Below are 12,900 nucleotides of genomic sequence, written 5' to 3' on the forward strand. Positions count from 1 at the left end.
ATTCCAAGAGCAGGAACTCGCCGTTCTGGGCTAACAGCTAGAATTCCAAAGCTAAAATTCCTGGGCTCACAACTGTAATGCCACGACTAGCATTCCTGTGCTAGCCGTTTCCATTCCTAGGCTAGCAACCAAAGTTCCTGGGCTATAAACTAGCATTCTTAGCCTAGAAACTACAACTCCAATACTAGCAAATTGCGTCCATGCAGCATCTCAGAAACACTTGTCGAGTTCCCTATAGAGAGATTTTAATTAAATCTAGGGTCACCCAACAGCTGTTTAAATCTTTTTGTGATGAAATCAAAGTCATGTGTGGCTTCAACCACAATCTCATCTGATTCCATTGTTTTCCTCCTACTATGTTAACAGCTAATCAAACAGCTTGTGATAAGGCTGAGTTTCTTACTTTTGCATTATAATTGAGTAATGTGACATTTAGCACAGTAACCCCAGTAAGCTCCTGTTGTCATGTGTTTCCTTGAGCAGCTTTTATAGTCATGAACTCTCTGACTCTTTGATGCAAAGAACACATGGTTCTTCTGTGACCGATGTTTTCTATACTGGTCGACAACAAAAACACACATTATATATAGAGACTTCTTTTATTGTGACAGTGATTGGTTTCATTCCTTTACAGTCAGCAGCAGCTACAAGCTGACTTCTGCATTATTATAGCGGGTACAAAAAAGGACTTACTCTTTTACAGAAATAGTTCCAGTACAGTATCATACAAACATCATAATCTAACGGATTCAAAAGTATTGCATGTACAACACACATCAAACATTGTTTTATATTTGTAAGGAAAAGTTGAGGTCATTAGTTGTGCTTTTAATTAATGTAAAGTGCATATGAAGCACTTTTAGCCAGAAATTGTAAATAAAGACAATAGGAATTAGGTTTGTTTCTATTAACTGCATGGCAGTGAATGAACAGGTTACAAGGCGTCGTCAGAAGGTGGCGCTGTATGCTACGTTAGCTCAAATAAACAGAGTAGAAACAACAACATTCAATACAGAAACAAACAAAACTGTCACTTTACAAGAGACAAATGGGGAAAAGTCTTCAGGAATGTTTTTTATAATCAAGAAAGGTCTAATTATTGCCGTGTTTTTTTTTTCTGGAGACGAAAACAACTGAAGAAACAGCTGATCTGTTGTGAGTTCAATGTTCTAAACAGCGGAAATTATTAAGAAAAAAGTGTCTCAATCTCCTATTAGCTCTTAAGATTTTTCTAGAGGAAAAACCACCTCAAAACCAGCGTCAACACTGTTTTAGTCATTTCCATCAACTTCCTTCCAATGTAATGCTGCAAAACATACAAATAAACACACATGATGAACACAGCTGTTTGACTCATTGAGATAAAGATAACGAAAGAAACAGATGATCAGTAGTGGGAGTTAACTGTGAAGTGTATCAACCCTTTTTATGAAGCCAAAAACCACCTAAAATAAGCGTAAACACAGTTTTTGTGAAAGTGGTGACATTTTTCTCCTAAATTTGGCTTTTTCCACTCACTTTTTCTAATATAATACTGAAAACATGCAAAAACCATGATGGAAATGCCGCTTTTTTGACTGTGGGGGTGACAACAAAACAACCAGCTGATTAGAGTTAAATGTTCTCCAAGTCAGAGCTTATTCCAAAAAGGTGTTTCTATCTCCCATGATGCTTAACCCACTTTATAAAGTAAAAAAAAAAACAGCTCTAACACACAGATTTTGCAATATAAGAACTTTTTTTTTTCTAAATTTGGCCATTTCCGTCGTTGTTCTAATGCAATACTTCAGCATGTGCACAACTATGTGACCACCTTAACTCTTCTAGAAGTCAAAAAACACCTTAAATAAACTTTCTTTTTTTTTCAAAATTTGGGAAGTTTACTGACATTTCCATTGATTATTTTAAATGAATTCAGTTTTTCTGAAAGTGGTTAAGCTTTTCTCCTAAATTTGGCTATTTCCAAAAACTTTTTCTAATAAAATACTGGAAAATATGCAAAAAACACATGATAGACATGCAGCTTTTTTGACTCACGAGGGTGATGATAACAAGAAAACAGCTGATCAGTCATGAGAGTTAAATATTAGTTATTATTAACTCTGTCTAGACTCCAAAAAACACCTTAAATGAGCATTAAAACACTTCTGTTGGGGGGCATTTACTTAAATTTCCATGGATTTTTCAAATAAACAGTGTTTGTGAAAGCTGTGATGTTTTTCTTCTGAATTTGACCATTTCCAAAAACTTTTACTAATATAATACTCGAAAATATGCAAAAAAAATACATTATGGACATGCAGCATTTTTTACTGAAGGGAGTGATAACAAAAAAAAGCTGATTAGTTCTGAGAGTTAAATATTAACTACTATTAACTCTTTCTAGAAGTCAAAAACCACCTTAAATGTGCATTAAAAAACATCTTTTGCAATATTGGGGAGTCACTAAATTTTCCATTGATTTTTTTCAACTGCAATACTTCAAATGCGCGTATAAACATGGTGTGGAAGCAGCTATTTGAAGTCAACGTTGAGGCTTTCCTGCTCCTGAATGTGAAGCTGTTCAGCCTCTAGTGTTCTGTTTTCGTTCTGACCTGCTGCAGCGTTTTTGATCGCAGGTTTCAGCTTTGTCTTTCTAGGCGCCCAAACCAGAGAGTATCCGGGTTTAACACGAGGGAGAGCGAGTTTCAGCTTCAACACCATCTGCGTGGCGTTGAGGAAGGCTCCGTCCAGATGTGCGCTTGTGTTGTTCAGGACCGTTTTCTGGTAAACAATCTCACAACGAGCCGCTTCTCGCCTCTCGGCTCGAGACATTCCATCAAAGCGCAGCATCATTTTATCCACGTCCTGCCTCGTTTTGCACGGACCGCCGTTTTTCCTCACCATTTCTGCGATGTACTCTGGATCCATGATGTCCTCGTGCTCCTCTTGGGGCTTTCTACTGTGAGCTTTCTTTGTCGGTGGACTGTGCTCTTCTTTGAGGCGCTTTTTATTTGGCACAACGGAGGATTCACCAAAGTCGTCGTCGGATGAACCAGATCGATCGTCCTGCGAACTATCTGATGACAAGTTTTGTTTTGTCGCCTTGTCAGGGCGTTTTTTGGCGTCTGGATTCGAGCTGCTGAAGGGATAGTCTGCCATTAAGACGGAGAACGTGCAGCTCACCAACTGGGAGCTCAAATCTGTTGAAGGGACCTGAGAAAATTTCCCTCCTGGCAGAAAATCACTCAGGTGTTCCTCAGTAACAGTAGCGATTACCTTTATCAGCCTCTTCAAACAGGCTCTGTCAGATCTCCGTTAAACACATTCTCCTGCAGCGGGAACTGCAGGAAAACATCAGTGGTCTCTTCTGGTTCCAGCAGAGTCGACGGATCTTTGGACCAATCCAGGAACTTCTGGTAGAGGCTGAGGATGTTCTGACCGAAATGCGAGTATTCTCTTTCGCTCATCAGCAGCTGCCAGTACGGGCCGAGGACTTTACAGTAAACTATGGCCAGAGCACACACCAGACTCTGAATCACAGAATCATTTGCGTCCGCCGCAACGCTCTCCAGAATGATGTTCTGACATTCGTCATTGTTCAGAGACAGCAGATCGGACAGGAAGAGAGCGATCTCTTTGTGGTGATGAATTAGAGCGGCTGCAGCTTCGAAGTAGTCGTTGATCTGGTTCGACTGGCTCGCTCCGAGTTTGGACGGATTTTCTTCTCGGCGCAGAAAGCCACCCAGTGTTTCCTGTAGCTCTGCTTGTTGGGGGTGCGAGGGCTGAGAATGTCGAAGGCTGTGTGGATGTAGCGTGAGGTGGCACTTTCCGGCAAATTCACAAAGTTCTTGAACTTTGGAAGCTTATCTCGGCCCAGTTTCTCCCCGGCGGAGTGAATTATCTCCTTTTCGAAGCTCATGAGATGCTGCTCAATGGCGTCGTGTACGTCGACGAGGAAGTGGGCGTTGTGGTTTAAAAACACAACGGGAGAGGCGAGGCAAATGCTGTCGCTCAGAGTGTCGAGTTTCTTCTCAAACTCTGCCAGCGCCGGATGCTCCTTGCAGGTCAAAGCGTACTGATTTCTGAGCAGATCCAGAGAAATTTGTTTGCACGCTGCAGTTTTCCCGCCGTAGACTATCGACAGCTTCTGCACCGACAGCATCGCGATGTCGAGCAGAGTCTGAGGTTCTCCGCTGTTGGAAGCGTCCACATTGTTTCCATCATCTGCAGCGACTTGTTCTTTCTTTGGTTTCTTTCTCACGGCTTCTCTGTTCATCTCAGGCGCTTCAGTTACTTCCCAGCTCTCAGGTTCCTCCTTGATTGTACATTTTTCATGATTACCATCGTCCCTCTTGACGCGTTTCTTTATGATGTATTTTGGTGGTTTTTCCCTGACCAGCTCAAACGGACTCTGCAGCAGGTTTTCCATCGCGGCGTTCCTCCTGTAACTTCTTGTTTCATAATTGCGATAACACATCTTTAACCTTTTAATCTTGGTTCTGAGGACTTTAAAAGCCTTCTGAATGTCGCCGTTCTTGCAAAACTCAGGGTTGAAGTTTCTGAGCCAAGTGACGAGAACGACCGGGGCGATCTTCTCCCTGGCGACAAAGTTGCACAACTCCAGAATCAATCCGTTCGTGACTTCAATGGACTGAGCCCGTTCTGAAAAGTCCCTCATCTCCAGAAGGTGCTGCCGCTCTACTCCAATGCTGTCACAAATCGGGCCAACAAAGTTAAAGTTGACGTCTGATTCCAGGAAGCTCAACCTGGCGTAGCTTCCCAGACTCAGCGTTGTAGCGATGCCTCTTTCAATCAGACGACGGAAGTCAGCAGAGTAATGTCCAGGGAAGATTTTCTTGAGCCAGTCTACGATGGCGACCCAGGGGAAGTTATTGTCCTCCCTCATGAGTCCGACTTTGAATCAGAAGTCTGTTCTTGCATGGCCCCTGTTCGAGCTCCAGTCCTTCAGCTGACTGCGGGACCGATGAAGTCTGCAACCAGCTTCCAGTAGTACTCATCTCCTGAAAAATAGAAAAAAGGATTAAAAATAGTATTGACAAAGAGACAAAGCTTTGGGTCTTTAAGTGGAGTTAAATCGATGCTTCCAAACTTCTTTATCTGACGCTCCCTGTGCTGGTCTATTGACTGACTGGAGAACCCCTTCATCATTTGTCTCTCATGTTTAAATGTGTTGAACTCATGTTAAACAGGATTTTATGAACAATAAATATCAAAACAAAAAATATCTTGGATTTTGTTCCGTGTCATAATCCCCTGGTTATTTTATTGTGTTTAACTTCTGTCCTCTATCAACTGGTGTCATTCTTGCTTTTAAAATCTTTCACAACTACATAACAATGACTCTTTTTGGGCCGCTCTCCCTAAAAAGATACGGTTATCTCACGGGTTCTTCTTCTGCCTGTCAGGTAATAAAACAGAAATCTTCTCAAACATCAGCAGTGTCTGATCAAACTGGTCTCATATTAGAGGAACATTTACTTCTGGCTTCAGCAATTCAATTCATTTTTTGAACACAGTCGAAAAATATTTCATTGCAAAATACTTAAATGTATTTAAGCATTTAATCTCCTTCAGTTTCCATGAGCAGCATCCTGCTGGTCCAGATGCTGAAGATGGAGCAGCTGATGTTCTGTCTGTGGAGTCTCCAGCAGTCAGTAAGGATCTGGGTTTCTTCAGATTTCCCTAGAACAGGGGTGTCAAACTCATTTTGGTCCAGGGGCCGCATACGGCCTAATTTGATCTCAAAAGTAAACTTATAGCATAATTACGAGAAATAACAATAAGTCTAAGTTTTTCCGACATTTGAGTGCAAAGGAGAACAAGTATATTAGAAAGTCTTTATATGTAATGAACTGTCCTTTTAAAAATTATATCAGAAACAACCAGAGATTAAAGTAAGTGCAATTTCAACAACACTATGACTCAGTTTAACATTTATTTGGGTGCATTACAACTGATCACAGTGATTGTACAATGGCACAACATATTTAGTCACAGGTATGTGTAACTTAAAAACATAGTCCTGGAATTTAAAAAAAAAAAATCAAACTTATCAAGATGTAGAAATTTTTTGAAGTCCGTTTTCCACGTCTGGACAGTAATTGTGAACACCTAAATTAACTCTGCACTCCTTTAAATCTTAAGTAGCAGCTATTTTATACAGACAGTTAAGAAAGTAAAGTTGTCACCTGCCTTGTTTATGTATAAAATGTACATGTAAAATATACATAAAAAACTACATACATAACATGGATGCATTCATTAGAAATAATATTCCACTCAACCAAACACTTTTGTAGTGAATCTGATGACCAACACTAAATTTCACAGTATTTGCTGCAGCAAGTTTTCATTTAGTAACTGTTTTTTTCCTAGGGCAACAATGTTTAAAGCAGCATTTTAAGGGATTTATTCTTGCTTCGTATTTGCTCCTGAAACTTGACATCTTTTAGCCTGCACAAGTGTATCAGTATCAGGCATGTCCTGAGCAGCAGCCAACTTCAGCATGCCAGTTAAGTGCTTATGTGTGAGCTTTGTGCGCAGTTTTGTTTTATTAATGTTCATTACTGAGAAAACTTGCTCAAAAAGATAGGTCGTCCCAACGTGCACAACATTTTTGCAGCCAGTGCTGTTAATTTAGGGTAGCCTGGAAGTAAATGCTGATCAAATGTTTCCAAGCCCACAGAGGCAAAGCTGCCCTTCAGTTCTACATCACACTGCAAATCGATTATTTCAAGTTGCATGTCAGAGGGCACATCAGAAGCTTCCACTGTGAATGGTGAGCGAAAAACTGCCAATTCTGTCTGGAGTTCGCTAAAGACCTGAAATCGTTTCTGAAACTCCTACAGCAATCCCGTAATCTTGTCCTTGTACTGAGGAATGAGCAGCGTCACCGCTTGCAAACTGCGTCTCTCACAATGCGAGCTTCAACTTGAATGCACGTATGAATGTAAGTGTACGTATGCATGCAGGTTCAGAGTATTACTTGTAATGTATACTGTGTGCGGAGGGGTCACACGTACGGTCCGCGGACCCGTACCGGACCGCCAGGGGTCCGACCCTGCCTGCAGAATACATTTGCAATGTCAAAAAATTTTCAAAAAATTATGACCTACATTACTACTGCATTTGTTTGATCAAACTGCAGCTCCCACGTTGTCTGCTATAGGTGGCTTGCAAACACGTGACTTTAGCGGTGGCATTAACTTCCGGTTAATGAAGTGGTGGTCAGGCCAACCAAAAGGACTGCCGCAGAGCAAGGAAAACGCGACTCTTTTTCGGAGTATTTTCGTGCTTTAGATTCCAATTCTCAAACTCGATACATCAGAAAACTCAAATTTTGTGATGGCATAGATCCGTATGCGTTATCCACGAAGGATTTGACCTACGAGTTGGAAAAATATCCGCCAGTTCAGTTCCCTGATATCTCAAACTATCTGATGCTACAAACAAGCTTTTGCACTGCTAAACAAATGAAGGCTTGGAAAAGCATGGATTCATACAATTTGTTTGTCTGTGGATGGGTTAAAGAAGTCAGAGTTAAGATCCTGAAAGACAAATCCTGCATCATAAAAAGCCGTGTAAGTAACGATTTATGTAAACTTGTGCTTGCTAGGTGTGTTAGCTCGGTGGATGCTAAAATGTGTTTCTGCTGTTCTTTTCAGGTGAAACATTCGCAATGTTTATCAAAAACACCAACTCATACCTGGTTGTTGATAAAAGAAGATGGAACAATGTGAGAATATTACACGGGTTAAAATCGTACTACTCTGACTGCTTCGTTTGCCTATCAACAGAAATCGTCATTTTGGACGAGAGTAAACAAGCTAAAAACAGCGAACGTTAGCTTGTTAAGTGGGTAGTTAGTGTTACCAATCTTTAAAGAATGGGTCTTAAAACCAACACAGAAAGGCTCTAAGCATGTATATCATAATAATTCACTAAACTTTAACGAAGTGATCGCCACAGACTCTGGCATTCTTTGACTCCGCTCCCTTCGAACTTAAGGAAACGTTAGCGAGCCATTTTTTCTCTGTGTCTTTTCATAAAATCCTTAGTGCGAGGCCCTTTTTTAATCTCTTCACGAGGAACCCTGAAGTATCCTTTATCAATTTCGCGATTTGATCGATTAGAACAACCTAAAACAACACACGCAAAAGGCATTTTTGACCAACGAGTGAACGTTAGCCATGCTCGCTGCAGTCAACAATCAGCTCCGCTGACCACCAGTTCATGATATGCATAGGCAATGAGACGGATGTGACGTCATTTGCAAGCCACCTATAGGGGCGCTCCGTCTCATTCGGAGCGGACGTGACTCGGCGCTTGCAGCGGGTGGTAGCAATACGGAAGTCGGGTCTGTATGTTCATAGATATATACAAACGCTAGATGTCTTGAGACGGAGTCTGCGGCGTCGTCACTTGGCAGCCATCTTAGGACAGGGGACTGCTCTGGCGCACTGTACTGTAGTCAATGGTAAGGTGGATGATTTCCTCACTTTAACACTCACAACTCGCTCAATTCTTGATTGATTTACAAACGGTTTAGTTTATTACAAACCTTATTAACGTGGCTATGATTCAGGCTCAATTCCGAAATCGCAGCTTTTCGTTTTGAAAAATGCGGCATAGTTGTGTGTCTTTTCTGCCTGGCTACTCACATTGAAGATGGTGTTACTCACAATCTGATTTTCAATTATTAGGTTTTCCTGAGACCAACGTTTTTTGAGAACCTAATCTTTAGGCGAAATTACATTCTTTGTGGTTGTGGTTGTATTTATTTGCTTGTTAAGAGACTTTGATTGAGACCTTAGACTTATTGTTTGTATACATCTATGCCTGGATTAGTTAGCCTGCAGCCGAAATGCATTGTGGGTAATGTAGGCACCAGGTTCATGAAAAGAAAAGACATCATCTCTTTTGTTGTGCATTGATTTTGGTTGAGCTTTGTTTTATCTGTGCATTAGAAAGCTGATAGTAATAAAGAAGTGCAATGCTAAATAATAAAATTACATTTACATCCATTTATGCTGAAAAAAGATGATATCTGTGTTCATTATTATATGAATTCAATGGTTTTAATTATTCTTATGTAAGCAGTAAAACAAGTACATCTCTGACGTTTATAACAAACCAAGCTGTTGTAAAATCGGTTGAAAATTGAGCAATCTACAGTGATTTTAAAATCCATGCTCCATTGACTTTAATGTTATGAGTGATCGAGCAGCCCTGTCCCAAGATGGCCGCCATGTGGCGACGTCGCTCCCCATAGGCTGACAGCGCTCATGAGCCATCTAGTGTTTGTATATATCTATGTGTATGTTCCCAGGTAATCTATCATTCGGCAAGGCAGCTGTTGCGCTGCATTATGGGATCTGTAGTTTGTGTGTTATAAGCACTTCGTATCGTCGGGCCATTAATAACAATAATAATAAATCAATGTAAAAAAAAATCTCACGGGCCGGATATGGCCCACGGGCCTTGAGTTTGACACATATGCTCTAAACAGTGGCATTAACCGTGGCATCTCACCCAAACAGCGGTAAAAGTACTGGCATTAACTGTGGCATGTTCCCTAAACAGTGGCATTAACCGTGGCATCCGAGGCGGTGCCACAAAAAGTGTCACAGCTCGTGGCACAAACAGTGGCATTAACCGTGGCATCCGGGGCGGTGCCACATAAAGTGTCACTGCTAGCTGCCAGTGCCACAAATCGGTCTTGCCCCGACTGGTAAACTTTGGGGTACACGTAACCGTGGTTGGGAATCACTGACTTAGACAATAGATGATTTTTCTACAAAGCTATTTCCTTTAACTGCATTCAGACTTACTCAGATTAGCTTCATTTACAACTTCTTTCCCACAGAGAGAAAAACCTTGTTGTTCCTCCATCGTGTGCTGTTGAAAAAGACACAGAAGAAAATCATGAATCCTCAACACGCAGAAGCAAAACAAACAGCTCTTTCAAAAAACTAATGTAAAGGAAGTCACTATTATTACAACAGCACCACAAGCTACAGCCATAAAGTAAAATCACTGAGTCACAACAGCCCAAACTATACCTGAAAATTGCAAACTTTATGTAATATGGGCTTGAATATATTAAATGCACTGGTTTAGCATGATGTGCATTCCAACAGGTAAATCAGTGTGTTGCTTTGTCCCACCGTGTGAAGATGAAGCTCGAGGCTTTGCAGAGAATCAAACCTTTCTTCCACCAACCCTAAACATATGTTGCTAGCAGTGCACAAGCAAGAATAGCACCTACAACGTACATATGTGAAGCACTTCAAGACTATTCCTGTGCTTTACTGTCTCTAAATATAAACAGGACCTTCCAAATTCCAAAAGCATTAAAGCTACACGTGTAAATGGAGCTAAATGCTGCAGCACCTCTGCATGCTATTGCTAATTAGCCTTGTGAGCAACTTGCTACTGGTGGCATAAACTTTACAGGCACGAATACAAAACAGTAATAATGCACAAACAGAGTAGCTGTGCAGCATGCGTTTACATTTACAAACATTTCTACAAGTAGAAGCAGTAAAAGTAGCATAAAAGCAAAACTTCTTACCCAGAAACTACAAACACCGAGACTCCTGTATTTTCAGCCTCACAACACACAAAGCAGCGGAAACAGCATGCTCCTCTCTGATTGGACGGTTTCACGAAAGGCGGGCAGTTGTCGAGATTTCAACCAATCACAAGGAAGATACGAATTGCGGGCCTTCCGCTGCAGAATCGAGCTTCCTGTGTTTGTGTTATTCAAGAAGTAGCTGCAGGTAACGCGAATTAACAGCATTTTTACATTTCATAAGACATTGATATTAACAGTAATGTTAACGCAACAGTTTATATGCCTTATTCTGCTACGTCACGCTACACAGCGGCTTGTAAATGAGCTCAGTAGCTGTAAGGTAACGTTAGCTTGGTTTACCGAGCAGCTAACGTTAATGGTTGATGCTATCAAGACAACACAACACACACCCCGATAATTGAGCACACAAACTGTTGTCATAGTCTCTTTTATCAGTTATTACACATTTGTTAGGAATACTTTGGCTGGATAAATGTGGCTGTGTACTCTTCCGTTTACAAACAGTCGAGGATGCGCACGCAGCCAACGATACAAAACACATAAAACAGGATTGTGTTTTTCTTTCGGGGAAAACCTTTAAAACTATGGATGCAGTTTACAGCAAAATTCAAATATTCGCATTGACAGCACACAGATTCTCAGTAAATGTAATTCAGTTACCTCTTTACACTAGGGAATTACCTGTTTATGTTTTTTATTTCAAGAAGACAAGCCATTTTCCAACACAAAACAGTACTTTGCAGCCTCTAGATCATTCTAAATCACAGTTAAATTGGTAATGCAGGATTATACTGTATTGCTACAGGATTGTGAAGCTGATATTGTGTGTAATTTGTGTAGCTCAGATTTTAATAAAGTCATAATTTCAGGGAAGGAACTAGTTTTGCAATGTGATGCAATTTTCTGTTGTATTCACTGCTGTTTTTTTCACTGTCATGTATTTTTATCATCAGTGGAGATTAAATCATTCTCAGTGACTCTCTCTTTTCAGATATACCTACGTACACACGTGGACAAAATTGTTGGTACCCCTCAGTTAAAGAAGGAAAAACCCACAATTCTCACTGAAATCACTTGAAACTCACAAAAGTAACAATAAATAAAAATTTATTGAAAATTAAATAATCAAAAACAGCCATCACTTTTGAATTGTTGATTAACATAATTATTTAAAAAAACAAACTAATGAAACAGGCCTGGACAAAAATGATGGTACCTCTATAAAAGATTGAAAACTATTTGACCAGAGTGACATGATTAACTCAGGTGTGTCATTTAATTGACATCACAGGTGTTTCCAAACTCATAATCAGTCAGTCTGCCTATTTAAAGGGAGACAAGTAGTCACCCTGCTGTTTGGTGAAAAGGTGTGTACCACACTGAACATGGACAACAGAAAGCGAAGGAGAGAATTGTCCCAGGACATCCGAAAAAAAATTATAGACAAACATCTTAAAGGTAAAGGCTATAAGACCATCTCTAAACAGCTTGAAGTTCCTGTGACAACAGTGGCTCATATTATTCAGAAGTTCAAGACCCACGGGACAGTAGCCAACCTCCCTGGACGTGGCCGCAAGAGGAAAATTGATGACAAATTGAAGAGACGGATCGTTCGAAGTGTATCCAAAGAGCCCAGAACAACCTCCAAAGAAATTAAAGGTGAACTCCAAGGCCAAGGTACATCAGTGTCAGATCGCACCATTCGTCGTTGTTTGAGCCAAAATGGACTTCATGGGAGACGACCAAGGAGGACACCACTGCTGAAAAAAACTCATAAAAAAGCGAGACTGGAATTTGCAAAAAATGCATGTTGACAAGCCACAAAGCTTCTGGGAGAATGTCCTTTGGACAGATGAGACCAAACTGGAGCTTTTTGGTAAGGCACATCAACTCTATGTTCATAGACTCAAAAACCAAGCATACGAAGAAAAGAACACTGTCCCTACGGTGAAACATGGAGGAGGCTCAGTAATGTTTTGGGGCTGCTTTGCTGCATCTGGCACAGGGTGTCTTGAAAGTGTGCAAGGTACGATGAAATCTGAAGACTATCAAGGCATTCTGGAGAGAAATGTGCTGCCTAGTGTCAGAAAGCTTGGTCTCAGTCGCAGGTCATGGGTCTTCCAACAGGACAACGATCCAAAACACACAGCCAAAAACACCCAAGAATGGCTGAGAGAAAAGCGTTGGACTATTCTAAAGTGGCCTTCTATGAGCCCAGATCTGAATCCCATTGAACATATGTGGAAGGAGCTGAAACATGCCATTTGGAGAAGACACCCATCAAACCTGAGACAACTGGA

At 40.8% G+C, this 12,900-nt stretch overlaps 1 protein-coding gene across 1 annotated transcript; it reads right to left on the reverse strand.

Moving 5' to 3' along the window:
- Nucleotides 1-580: 580 nt before the first annotated feature.
- LOC110960563 (uncharacterized) lies at nt 581-10,649 on the reverse strand. Its single transcript, XM_051955515.1, is given in 5 exon segments — nt 581-3,293; nt 3,296-3,700; nt 3,703-5,003; nt 9,834-9,900; nt 10,577-10,649. Coding segments are annotated over 3 exon segments (2,370 nt in total). The 5' UTR covers nt 4,889-5,003; nt 9,834-9,900; nt 10,577-10,649; the 3' UTR covers nt 581-2,514.
- Between the last annotated feature and the right edge of the window lie 2,251 nt (nt 10,650-12,900).

This window comes from Acanthochromis polyacanthus, chromosome 11, assembly GCF_021347895.1.
Source record: "Acanthochromis polyacanthus isolate Apoly-LR-REF ecotype Palm Island chromosome 11, KAUST_Apoly_ChrSc, whole genome shotgun sequence".
Taxonomy (NCBI): Eukaryota; Metazoa; Chordata; class Actinopteri; family Pomacentridae; genus Acanthochromis; species Acanthochromis polyacanthus.